This window comes from Oikopleura dioica, chromosome PAR (assembly GCF_907165135.1).
Source record: "Oikopleura dioica chromosome PAR, OKI2018_I68_1.0, whole genome shotgun sequence".
NCBI classification, from domain to species: domain Eukaryota; kingdom Metazoa; phylum Chordata; class Appendicularia; order Copelata; family Oikopleuridae; genus Oikopleura; species Oikopleura dioica.
Window position 1 is genome coordinate 9,394,296 of NC_137293.1, and position 12,878 is coordinate 9,407,173.

Here is a 12,878-nt window from a genome sequence, read left to right on the forward strand (position 1 = left end):
TTCAAAGGTTTCAAGGAGAATCTGGGTCGAACTGAGTGAAGATGTCCCAGGAGCAGTCAGAATGTTCAGAGTAAACAAGCAGATCCTCTTGCATGCCCCAGTTCTCAATAGCATTGTCCTATTTCAGATTAGTTTTTTTCCTCAAACTTAGAATACCATTAGCTCTCTGTATTGATCAGTCTGCAAGAAGTTTGGATCACGAGCAAGCACCCAAGCCTGTTCGACTGTAATAAACCAATATCGTTCGCAACCCATAACTAAATCAATAATTTAAGAGGACTTTTACGACCGACAACTCCTACCAACAGCGTAGTTATCATAATCAGTGTCCATCATTTTATAGTTGCCCTTGGAGGTGAACAATTTCGAGATCCAACTGGCAAAGGCAGACTCCAAATTGAACGTAACTGTCAACCAGTTTGGCTTGTCATCCTAAAATTAACGCTAGAAATTTAAGAAAACAGTGGGCAATTAACAATTTCTTGGACAGCTTGTCCGACACCTCCGGTGAGGTCTCTGACTCCATCGCGCTCGTAGATTTGAGTGTTGTTGACTTTCACAGAGAAGTCATCTCGATCTGAGTAGAGAGCTCTAACGCACTGAGCATCATCGTCTTGGAAGTAGTTTGGGTAGCGGGCGACTTCATTCCATTGCCCTTTATATCTTTTCGATACAATTTATATCTGCAAACTTTTCGAAACTCACCGTTCAATATCAAAGTCTGCAATAACCGGCGCTTCGACGCATTTCTTCCCCCAGTACCAGATCTGTTTTGCTTCTGTAAAAGCGAAAATTCCGAAAAATGCGAAAAGTTTCATTTTTGCTCAGTCACGAGTTTTATGGAAAAAATCGTAAAGAAATCGGGCTTTATGAAGAGCGTTGTTCCGCGTTTGCGTTTTGATGGGGGTCATCGAGGGGAGAGAGGCGATTTTCTGGCAGTTAGACTTTCTGGCAGTTAGACTTTCTGGCAAAGGCGATTTTCTGGCACTGCCAGAAAATCTAATATGCCAGAAAATCTAATTTCCAGAAAATCGCCTCTTTTGATTTTTAATCTACAGTTGGTGATCCTGGAAGGTTAAAAAACGGAGAGGGTTTTCGACAGTACCACCAATTTTTTCTTACATGTTTTATGAAAATTCATTGACAAAAGCCACTTTTGACCCACTTATTCAAGATTATTGGCTGTAGCAAACATAAATCAGCTTTCTTCCGGGAATTTTCGTGTTAAGCCGTTAACAGGGTGACGATTTTGCCTACGCTTTTGCCTGTCTGTGATTGAGTGAAATCATGGATCCGGGCATACGATTGGCTACTCATTTCCACGGTGTTAACAGGTTAATCACCCGGTGTTATTTGCATCTGATTTTGAGTACTTGGTCACAGTGGGCAACCGCTGAGATAATGGCGCACGCTCATGCTTTTTGAAAATGAACTTTTTATATAACTCTCCTGAAAATTCTTCCTGAGAAGGTGGTGGAATCGGTGTCATTTTCAATATTTTTTCTATACGATTTTTCTTCCTTATCATTCTCCATTTTCTCAAAAAAAATCAAAACCTAACTTTTCAGCTGCCTGTGAACCCGTTTGTCACTCCGAAAACAGCTAGAACGAACTACCCTCATTCTATTTTTAGCGCAGAAATTTCAATTCCTAATTCGTAGTCTTTTTCAGCGCCCTGAATAGTCGGCTTTTAGATCAAACGCTCCCGTCGAAAGGTGCAAACTCCTGCTGAAACTGCTCCGAAATGAAATTTGTGTGATAATCACCAGTTTTTCGAATATATAAAATGATTTTATTAAAAAGAGTTTCTTGCAGAATTTCAAATAATATCCATCCTATAAAGGCGATTTCACCACCTGAGGAAGAATTTTCTGGAGAGTTTTATAACAAGTTCAGTTTCAAAAAGCATTAGCGTGCGCCATTATCTCAGTGGGTGCCCACTGTGACCAAGTACTCGAAATCAGATGCAAATAACACCTGGTGATTAACACAAAAATTCCCGGAAGAAGCTGATTTATGTTTGCTACAGCCAATAATCTTAAATAATTGGGTCAAAAGTTGCTTTTGTCAATGAATTTAAAAAAAAAACGTGTAAGAAAAAATTGGTGGTACTGTCGAAAACCCTCTCCGTTTTTTTACCTTCCAGGATCATTAACTGTAGATTCAAAATCAAAAGAGGCGATTTTCTGGCAGTTAGACTTTCTGGCAGTTAGACTTTCTGGCAAAGGCGATTTTCTGGCAGTTAGATTTTCTGGCAGTGCCAGAAAATCGCCTTTGCCAGAAAGTCTAACTGCCAGAAAATCTAACTGCCAGAAAATCGCCTCTCTCCATCGAGGGTCGTTATAATTGATGTTGAAGACTTTCTGTGACCACTCAACTTATGAAGGGATACAAGGGTGGCTTGCGTTTTGCTTTATTTTGAAATGTTCAAGTTTGCAGTAAAAGAATTTATTCAAACATCTCCCCAGTCGAACTGAGTGTTGATGTCCCAAGAGCAGTCGGAATGATCTGAGTAAACAAGAAGATCTTCTTGTACTCCCCAGTTTTCAACAGCATCGTCCTAATTTTGCGTAAGTTCATTTTCTCCTGTAAGTTATCTTACCATCAATTCTCTGAATTGATCTGTCTGTGGGAAGTTAGGATCGCGAGCGAGAAACCAAGCTTGTTCAACGGTAATAAACCAGTATCGTTGGCAACTGAGCACTGAAAAATTTATTGAAGGATGACTTTGTTAATGCTCAAAATCTCTTACCAACAGCGTAGTTATCATAATCAGTGCCCATCATTTTATAATTGCCCTTGGAAGTGAACAATCGCGAGATCCAGTTTGCAAATCCAGACTCCAAGTTAAACGTTACTGTTAACCAGTTCGGCTTGTCCTCCTAAAATAACCGTTAAAATTATATGCGAGGATGGAAGAATTACAATCTCTTGGATGGCTTGGCCAAAAGCTCCGTTTGCTTCTCGAACTCCATCTCGTTCAATGATTTGGGTGTTGTTCACTTTCACTGAGATTTCATCTCGATCCGTGTACGTAGCTCGGTTGCACTGACCCTCTTCGTCTTGGAAGTTGTTTGGGTAGCGGGCTACTTCATTCCACTGTCCCTTGTATCTTCACAAGATCTTTAATACCTCTTCATACTTTTCTACGTTTACCTTTCAATATCAAAGTCAGCAATAACCGGCGCTTCGACGCATTTCTTCCCCCAGGACCAAATCTGCTTCGCCTCTGTAAAAGCTAATATTCCGGAAAAAGCGAAAAGTTTCATTTTTGTCCGATCAATTTTTTATGAGAAAATCGTAACAAAATCGGGCTTTATGAAAAGCGCTGTTGCGCAAACTGGGGGTCATCGAGGGTCTTATTCATTGAAAGCTAGAATTTGCGGTCGCCCAAGAGTGGATGAGTCAAAGCACTACAAACTGGAGTGCCTCCAAGCTCTTTTTAGGCTTGACCGAGTTTTATATGAACTGTAAAGCGAAGATTGCGTCTTGATCTGTTATCAGGGCTCATAACCTCGTTTCCAGGGTCATTCAAGCGATAACAAAAGCTGCTTTCGATTACTTTTACTGGTTAGCTTCGAAATCTTCCCAATTATCCTCGTAAAACGAGCTTTGTTCTGTCAAATTATCTCTTATTTTCGTTGACATAACAAGATTTCTCGAGTAAGAATAAATGCTACAGAAAAGTACTGAATCCAGATCCATAGTCTTATCGTGTTAGATGAATAGAAGGGCGTTGTTCTTAAAACAGGAAATGAACAAAAATATTCTGATCAAAGAAATATGAAAGAATTGAATTTTTGAATAATGTTTGTATTGAACTTTTTGGAAAAAATATGAACAGTTGGGAAAAAGCAATAAAATTAGAACATGGCAAGCATGTCAGAAAGAGAAAGTCGTTTAGCAGGAGTAGGGTGGAAGATTTGGTCGAAAATCGATCGCATTTCTTTTCGAAGATGTTTTTCAGCAATGAAGTTTCGGATGACTCGGTTGTTCTCAAATTTCCATGTTCCGGTGAGCAAAACGTAGAGAAGAGCTCCTAGCGCCCAGGAGTCAGCTGATTCGGTTGAAGAAACACCAGTAGTGAAGATTTCTGGTGCCCAGTAGTCGGGAGTTCCTCGAGGAGTGGAGGATTCGCTTGTCATAGAAGCGCAGCCGAAATCGATGATGAAGATTTGAAGAGTTTCAGGATCGATGAGGATGTTCTCGTCCTTGATATCACGGTGGGAGATGCCAACGGCTTTCATTTCGTCGACGGCTTCGACAACTTGTTTGAAGATGAAGAGAGCAGCTTCTTCGGAAAGAGCGCCGTGTTCGCGGACGAAATCGAAGAGGTCAGTGACGTTATCGACTTTTTCCATGACGAGGACGAAAGACGATTTTCGCTCGAAGAAGTCGATTGGCTGGACGACGGCTGCGGAAGCTTCGGCGGCTTTGAACTGGAAGTAGATTTCGGAAGGAACTTGACGACCGTCCATGGCGATGTATTCGGAGACGCAGGTCTTTGGAATTTGCTTGATGATGACAGCTTCGCCAGTTGAAATATCGAAACCAGAGTAGACGATGCCATTGGCGGATTTGATGATTTCTTCCTCGATGGTGAAGCTTTTCGAAAATCGTTTAGCATCGGCAGCGATGATTTCAGATTTGTTGAAAGTGAAAATTTCTTCTTCGGAAGTGTATCCGGATTCGATAGAGTGTTGAGACATTTTTAATCTTTTTGGCTTTTGTTTTGTTTTTGTGATAATTCTCACAGACAGGAGATTGCTTATATAGATGGGCAGAAAAGGGCGCCAGAGTCAACTGGTGGCAATCAGGTCAACCCAGGTGAACAATCAGGTCAAAGCGCCTATTCCGCGAAGGGAAACTGATGACCAGCTGACATTATTTCAGGCTTTCGCTCGCGGCGCAACCACTTTGAAAGTTACGGCTTCTCTTTGGTCTTTGTGGGTAAGTATTGTTAATAAGTACTTTTGACAAAACACGATAAACAACTTTGTAATACACAGAATGAAAATATTTTCGCAGGGAATATTTATTTATAAAAAGTTTAGTACTTATTTGAATTCTTCTTCTTTCTTTTATGCAAGAAAATGTGCTAAAAAGATGAGCAAAACAGAGGTGAAAATTCCGTTAGATCTAGCACTGTTTTCATCATCAGAATCTGTTGTTGTGCTCGCAATGGTGGAGGTTGTTGTTGAAGATGTAGCTGTTGTTTCCACACCAACAATCAGATCAGGACTGACAATGGACCATTCGGTACTGATTTTAATTCCGCTCAACTCAATGGTAACTGTATTTCCGGAAAAAGTCGAGCTGACAGGTTGACCATTGACCAAAACAGTTGTTAAGCGGCGTTCAACGCCAACAATGACGAGTTTTTCAATGTCAAGATCGTCTTCTTTACCCGCAACGCAGCGTTTTGTACAGAATGAAGTGAACTCACCATTGATAGGGTTGAAATTGAATTTCATGTAATTGTCTCCCTCTTCATTGAGTAATCCCACTCCATTGTCGCGGAAGATCGCCCCTTCTCTAAGCTCTGTTGGCTTGACCTTGTCCATGAAGTAAGTGATTGTAATTGGATTGAATCGTTGAGCAACAGTTGTTACCTCCGGAGTCTGAGAAGTGAGGAAAGTACCGCCTCGGGCGTAGAGAGGAATCGTCATCATGTCTGCCTGGATAAGTTTTGTCTTTCCTGAGCCAACGATTTCTTCGTAACTGTGGTAATCATACCAGGACGCGTTAGCGGGGAAGTAGACAGCTCGACTGACTGCATTTTCTTCCAGCACCGGGGCGATCATGAAGCCACGTCCCCAAAGAAATTGGTCCGAGCAGTCAGCTGCGTTCCTGTCAAAAGGGAATTCGGCCATCAACGATCGTACAGTTGTACTGCCAAACTGATTAGACTCGTACATAATAGTTATCAAACTTGGAATAAGGGAGTATCTGATAAGAAGTGCATTTCGCGTCGATTCGATCATGTCATCGTCAAAAGCGGTCGGATGCTGGTCAGCCCATCCAATTGCATTATGATTTCTCGAGTAAGGGTAAAAGGCTCCAAGCTGCTGCCATCGCTGACACAATTGTGGAGTTGTCTGGAGAAAAAATCCGCAAATATCAGCTCCAGTAAAAGCAAAACCAAAGAGCGAGTACTCAAGCATGCTGATGATACTCCATTTCATCTGGGACCACGTACTTTGATTGTCGCCGAACCAGTGACCTGCAACACGGCCGGTACCGGCAAACTGCGATCTGGTCAGAATAAAGCTTCGTCTATCGGGGTACAATGCTTTTAAAGTTTTATCCGTCACCAGATTCATCGAATGGCCGTAAAGTGAATGCACATCATAGTGTTTTCCCCAAGCCTGAACTCCATCCATACAAAGTGTCCCCGCAAAAAGACCTTTTTCTGCACCAAGAATGTTAGGAATGAAAGGCGGGTTGCTCCATTTATCCAGGCATTGTTGAGGAGGATCATCTCGGGCATTGTTGAAATTGCTTGGTTCATTCATGTCAATCCAGAGAGCAGCAAAATTGACACCTTCATCATCAAGAAATCTTCGGCATTCATCAGTCCACCACGGCTCAGTTTTGTTTATATCCGTGAAATCAGGGAAAAGAGTCAAACCAGGCCAGACTCTAGCTTGAGCAGGAGTTCCGTCAGGATTTCTTATCCAGACATCAGCCGCTTTGGCTCTTGCGTAAGATGGATACTCGGCCTCAGTGTACTCTTTCTTCGTATCAGGGTTAATATTCGCAATTGCAGGATCAAGAATAAGGATGAAGTGCATGTTGTGATCTTCCAAAAGTTCTTTTGCGAAATCAGCTAGTCCGCTAAATTTATCCGGATCGATGGTGAAGTCTTTCTTTCCATCCATGTAGTCAATGTCAGCATATTGGGCCTCAAGTGGGATTTTAGCAGCGATCATTTCATTGACAACTTTTTTCATTTCATCGACAGAGTTGTATCCCCACCGACTGAGATGAAATCCTAGAGACCATTGGGGAGGCAAAAATGGCTTTCCTACGATTTGAGATGTGTAAACTTGAACGAGTTCTTCAGCAGAATCAGCCACAACGATCGAAATGTCAAAAATGCCTCCAGTTGAGCGCCAGGTAATCGCCGGTTTCGGAGAGAACTGGGCCTCCTGAGCGTTCGAGTTGTGAAAGTAAACCCCAAAGAAGGAATTGCCCTCGCCGCACATGAAAAATGGCTGAGCGCCGTAGAGGTTCTTTTCGCCAAACGTCAAAGCATTATCTCGAGTAAACATCGGCCATCGATACCAATTAAGACTGTGTCTAAATCGTCGGTGATTATGTTCACCGAGACCGTAGCAATTGGAGGATCCGAGAGCGAAGCTGGTCTCCAAATATTGATCTTCAAAGATCAACGGGCCATGAGAAGAGTCGATTAAATCTTGTCCATCTCGAGAAATTTTAAAGAAAAATCGGTCGTTGACATGTCCGTATTCAACAGAATAATCAGATTCAGATGTAGTGCCCTCAAATGGGAGTTGATGAATTTCAGCTTCATCTGGGATTTCGAATCGACCCTCGGCGGAAATCTTCATTCGGAAAGCGTTTTTCGACAGCTTTACCATAGTGACTTGGGGATTTGTAACAGGTTCCGAGAATTTGCTGATAGAATTGAGCTCAGCAGGTCTGTTGAGTGAAAAGGACTCGCTGGGGCTAGTCAAAGCTCCGAATTTCGAAGATATGTATCCGTGGTTAATTATCGAAGAATTATGAAAACACGAAGGAGCATCGGGTGTTGATGGTAATTCTGACCAAGTGCATCCTCTTTCGGCACATTCATCTGGACCAATGTCTTTTTGGCCTGGAGTACAGTCAACTCGATCGTTGACATCTCCGACCACTATGCTGATATCAAACTGTTGGATTATGCTCAGTTTGACGAATCCATCCTTGATGACCAGTCTTTTTGATTCTTTTTGTTCCCATGCTTCTTTTTCTAGCGCTTTACCGTTAATGAAGACATCGCTGACTGTACCATCAAGACCGTTGATTTGAAAATGAGTGAACTCAAGTGGATGCTTGGTTCCATATTCTTCGTGAATCTCTGTGTCGATTCCTCCCATCTTGACAGATGATTGGAGCTGATTATGGTGGAAGTCGAATTCAACAAGAGTGTACTCACCCTTTTTGAGTGGATCGATATAATTGCCTGAATCCCTGTAGAAATCGCCAGTAGCTTTTCCATCTTCGTCAATGTTAACTTTGAGGCCGAGTGCGTTCACTCGCGAGTAATCTTCAATTGTTTCTATTTTATTTTCATGCTTCTTTATCTGGCTCAACGATCCGTATGCCGCAACAGCTAGAAGGCTGCTGGACAACCTCATGCTGATTTAAAAAAATCGAAATTCAATTGTGTTTCTAATGAGCAGATACGCCAGTGAAGCAAAGTTTTTATCAGCACCGTACAAGTTAGCAAATATAAGCAGATGTCGTTTGTTTTTCAATGGATTAACGATGTTTATTTATTGTTACATTTCAATAACGGCTTTCATTATCAAATTCAGGAAACTTGCAAAAACTCTTCCTTGATTTCATCTATACTCAAAGATTGAGTGTATCAAGTTCATGGTAATGAAATATTCTAGAATTAAGCTATGATCATCTTTGATTATTTATTGCTTCTCTGTATCATTGATACAGTATCATGTCATCTACTGAACCAAGCACTCGAAAATCGCGACTAGAGAAAAAGAAAGAAAGCAAGCGCGATCTGGCAGATCGACTTCTAAAATACGCGGTTTTGCCAAACGACGATTGGAGTAGATCTCCAGATGGAAGGATGACCCACCGATCCGTTTCTCACAATTCTCTTGATCGGAGCCAGTCTAGTCGAAGATCGTTTTCAGCATCTGTTTCTCAAGAAAGTGATCAAAGATGGCAAAGACAAAGCTTACCTAAAACCCCAAAACGAGTCGAGTCTCTTAGGAATTGATCTTACCGTCTTGTTTATATATCATTCCTACAGATAGAAGAACAGTAAGATCATCGTTTAGCACTATTCGTCAGCCTCGGCCTTCAGGCGGGACAAGTCCAGATTTAGAGGCGCCAGAATACGAATACGTAGACGGAACCAAGCCCAAAGAAAAAACAACCGGTGGCGGAGGAGGCGGGGTAAATGGCTCAATCGTTGCGATTAACGCGCAGCCAAGAGCAGCAATCGTGTTTGGCATCAATAATTTCCTTATCCTGGTCAGTTTGACATGGCATCCCATGTTGTTTAAATCGAAATCTGTTTCATTTAGATCGCTCTTATCGTTGGTTTCTCAATTATTGGCACGCAGGTGAATACGATAAAGAACTTCCTTATGTAAGCAATTAGATAATTTATAAATTTAACGATAATTAATAAGACCCGAAAATGGAAATGTAACGAATCCGCTTGAAATTCCACCTCGTTTAGGAAAGGTTCACAGAATAAAATAACAATTGTTTTTTCGACAATATGAGCCGAGAAAAGCTATCCAGCTCCGGGAATGTTCGATTCCAAAGCACGCCGATCCAGTCGTTTCTTATTGGTACAGAAAACCGGGAGAGACATCCGACTCGCAGCATTTATCAAATGGAGGGCGCTTGGAGAAATCCCTGAACATCACAGAAACGAGGAAGAAGAGTTCAGGTCAAGATCGACTGTGGGTAAGTCAAGACGGGCGAATTTTCGGCGGCGATCCTGCGGAAATCGAAGACTACCCCTGGCAAGTGTCGATGCATAGTGCGGCGACGGGACACCAGTGTGGCGCCTCATTAATTACCACCAGATGGCTCCTGACCGCGGCACACTGCCGCAAAGCTTCCGATGATCCAGCCGACTGGAAGGCTTTTTTCGGAATCAAATACCAGCCTAGCGTGGAAAGTTGCGCAAGTACCAATTCTTGCGTCTTGGGCCAAGCTACTGTTGAAAAATTTTGCCTGTAATTAAAATGGTTTTTAATTTTCAATCGTAAAAAGGTGGACACTGGAGAGCAATAAATGCGATTGTCTACAAACATCCTCAGTGGAATGAGGATACGTACCAAAACGACATCGCTCTGATGAGAATGACTCAAGATGTCCAGTGGACAGACAAGATCATGCCAATCTGTATCGGATCTGCTTTTACTTCAGAAATAACTGGTGGAAGGAAAGAGTTCTGAAAGTCCATTATTGTCATTGATGTCTGTTTTTCGTAGACATTTGGCTTTGAAGACTTCAGCATTAATCAAAACTTCTGAAAAGTCGCGTCCATGTTTCTGGTTTTGGAGACACTCAGGCAAGGTGTGTTTTCGAGACGAGGAACATTGAGAGATCAACCGCAGAGATGATAATATTTAGTTTCTAAATCGCGGCCCGTACTGTTTGGAAGTAATCGGATCCAACTCCAAAACACGCCAACTTCAGAATCGAGACACTGACAATGGGGAGGAGTTCCAAAGCTCTCAAGTACTCAATTCGGTAGAAGTCGAATATATCGCGCAGGACACATGCCAGGAAGGGGAATTTCATGATGGCTTTCTGAAATTATGTCGCTTTCGAATAAATCTACCTAAAGGAATGATAAAAAATCGAAATCCCTTGCGTTTCAGGACTGGTATGGCGAGGATCACACAATGCTGGATGATCAGCTCTGCGCTGGGCTGGAGTCAGGCGGCAAAGGAAGGTGCTCCCGCATCTGCCATTTTCGTTGACGCGGAGGAAAATTCTTCTGTCGAAAGTACTCGCCCGGGCGCATTCTTTTTCTACGTCAAGGCATTCGTGAGAGTTCTAGAGCAAAAACAATTCAATTGATTGCTTTTTAACGAGCTTATTAGAACCTAGTTTTCTTCATTCTTCATCGTCATATTATTGCACAATAGTCAATAGAAAACTATTTTCCACAATATATTTTTTTATAAAAAGGGCCACCTCAGTCTGAGGCTAAGTGAGAGGCTTTGTGCGGTGGCGGATTGAAAGGGAGCATTTTTTAGATTCCTGTGTTGCGGATTCCGGCGGCCCTTTAGTCTCAGCTAAGCAGATTAATGGAGACGTCGTCTGGTTCCAGCTCGGAATTGGTAAACACTTTTTAGAACTCCCTTTAAAATTTATTGTATAAAATTCAGTGAGCTTTGGATACAAATGCGGCGTGGCCAAGGAAAAGTTCATAAAAATACTTTATTTAACCTGTTCCCTCTGATTGAGCAATTTGGGCCCAATTTGCGATGGGAGGATAATTAGTCTCGATTAAGGCTATAACCTCTCTTTTGGCCTCTCTGGAAAACGGACTTCCCTTGGTCGATTTCAAAAATATAAAAGACAAATATACTTGTTTTCTCCTAAAAAATTCAAAAATGATATCAAAAAATACTTTTCGTCCGTAAATTTTTACTCTAGAATCATTCAAAAATCGCCATTCGGTTTTCCAAGAAAACTGGAAGCTCTGAGGTAAAATTAATCCGATAATAATATTAAATAGGGACAACTCTATGATCCCTATGGAAAAAATATCAAGAAATTGCCTAAATTATGATTATAGTTCTCTCTTCTTTTAAATCTCTTTTGTTTATAGACGAACGCTTGAGATCCACGCGGCCAATCAGAGCGCGATGAATCGCTTGACTCACACGCTCGCCAACAGCGCTCTCTTTTTGGCCTGGAGGATAGCACTCCGCGCAGCGCGTCCACGCGCATTTTTATCCTCAGGTGCCTGCACTAACATGGCGCTAGAATGAAAAATTGAATAGATATCGAAGATTTTTTCCATAGGGATTGTAGAGAAGGCTTTAATCTATTAATTGATCGAAAAAAATCTACCTCTGTAATGGTAAAATTCTTCGGAAAACCGAATGGCGTTTTTTAAATGATTATAAAGCCAAAATTTCAAAAGAAAAAATAATTTTTGATCGAATTTCTGAAATCTACGATAGATTTTGAGTATATGAGCCTTTTTAATTTTTGAAATCGACCAAGGGAAGTCCGTTTTCCAGAGAGGCCAAAAGAGAGGTTATAGCCTTAACCCGATTGAACCATAATCAAATCTTCTGAAAAAAAATTGTTTTGTGAACTTGAAAAAACAGGAGCCGGGAATATACGCCAGTACGAGTTACTTCGCCGACTGGATTGCTAAAGGAAGGATTTACATTTTTTACTGAATTCAATCCGTTTTTGGTCTAATTATAAACAGCCTCGGAAGTCGGGAATTTGGATTGCACCTGATTTCCCATTTTAGTCAATTAGAAATGCACCTCCTAGAACTGCAGCAGTAACAATTCTTTTCCATTTCAAAAACCTGTAATCGAGCGTTAATGAGTTGAGAAACGAAAACTAACGTTTTTGAGTTTTTGAGAAAAGACTCAAACCTTTCCAAAAAACCATAATTGTAGCGTGCGCCAAAGTGGTTGGTCTTTTGAGTGGCGGTAAAGTGACCAGAAGTGATTATTTTCTACCTCATGTCTCTTCACTGATGACCCTGATGAGAATATTAGAACTCACGATATGATCGACCATTTGCTCGTTGCCCGTCAGATGACAAGGACACGGCGCAATTCGACCGAACCCCTCGCTTCTTGCACACTACCTCCTAAAAAAGGGGGAGTCCCTGGAAACTACTGAAAATCTCCGGCAGTGACATCACGTGGGGTCCATCCCGGAGACTTTGATTGACGATCGACATTGATGAACCCAAGATTGTTAAAAAAACTTATCGAAATCGAGCCCAAAACTACTGTCAATTTTCCAATCAGCTATCATTCCATGAGTTTTGGATCGAAAAGTTGACATTCTTGGGCTCGAATTCTGAAGTTTTAACTACAATCATGGCTCCTCAATGTAGATTTCTAGTGATGAGCCTTCAGTAGAATACAGTTTTTTCTGTTATGATTTTAGAAAAG

The 12,878-nt window shown here is 41.6% G+C and overlaps 4 protein-coding genes across 4 annotated transcripts; all 4 read right to left on the reverse strand.

Annotated features, from left to right (window-relative positions):
- Positions 1–7: 7 nt before the first annotated feature.
- LOC145704376 (apolipoprotein D-like) lies at positions 8–1,544 on the reverse strand. Its single transcript, XM_081781828.1, has 3 exons — positions 706–1,544; positions 477–663; positions 8–432 (listed from the first exon to the last, which is right to left on the reverse strand). The coding sequence occupies exons 1-3, from the start codon at positions 816–818 to the stop codon at positions 283–285; spliced, it is 450 nt and encodes a 149-aa protein (XP_081637954.1). The 5' UTR covers positions 819–1,544; the 3' UTR covers positions 8–282.
- Positions 1,545–2,397: 853 nt separating this feature from the next.
- LOC145703547 (apolipoprotein D-like) lies at positions 2,398–3,352 on the reverse strand. The gene is made up of 5 exons (XM_081780917.1): positions 3,157–3,352; positions 2,926–3,112; positions 2,753–2,882; positions 2,603–2,703; positions 2,398–2,560 (listed from the first exon to the last, which is right to left on the reverse strand). The coding sequence occupies exons 1-5, from the start codon at positions 3,267–3,269 to the stop codon at positions 2,453–2,455; spliced, it is 639 nt and encodes a 212-aa protein (XP_081637043.1). The 5' UTR covers positions 3,270–3,352; the 3' UTR covers positions 2,398–2,452.
- A 432-nt stretch (positions 3,353–3,784) lies between these two features.
- Positions 3,785–4,715, reverse strand: LOC145703838 (serine/threonine-protein kinase pim-3-like). The gene has a single exon (XM_081781236.1). It carries the CDS (start codon positions 4,707–4,709, stop codon positions 3,864–3,866), a length of 846 nt encoding a protein of 281 aa, XP_081637362.1. The 5' UTR covers positions 4,710–4,715; the 3' UTR covers positions 3,785–3,863.
- Positions 4,716–5,081: 366 nt separating this feature from the next.
- On the reverse strand, positions 5,082–8,371 carry LOC145701706 (sucrase-isomaltase, intestinal-like). Its single transcript, XM_081778923.1, has one exon. It carries the CDS (start codon positions 8,361–8,363, stop codon positions 5,082–5,084), a length of 3,282 nt encoding a protein of 1,093 aa, XP_081635049.1. The 5' UTR covers positions 8,364–8,371.
- Positions 8,372–12,878: the final 4,507 nt, after the last annotated feature.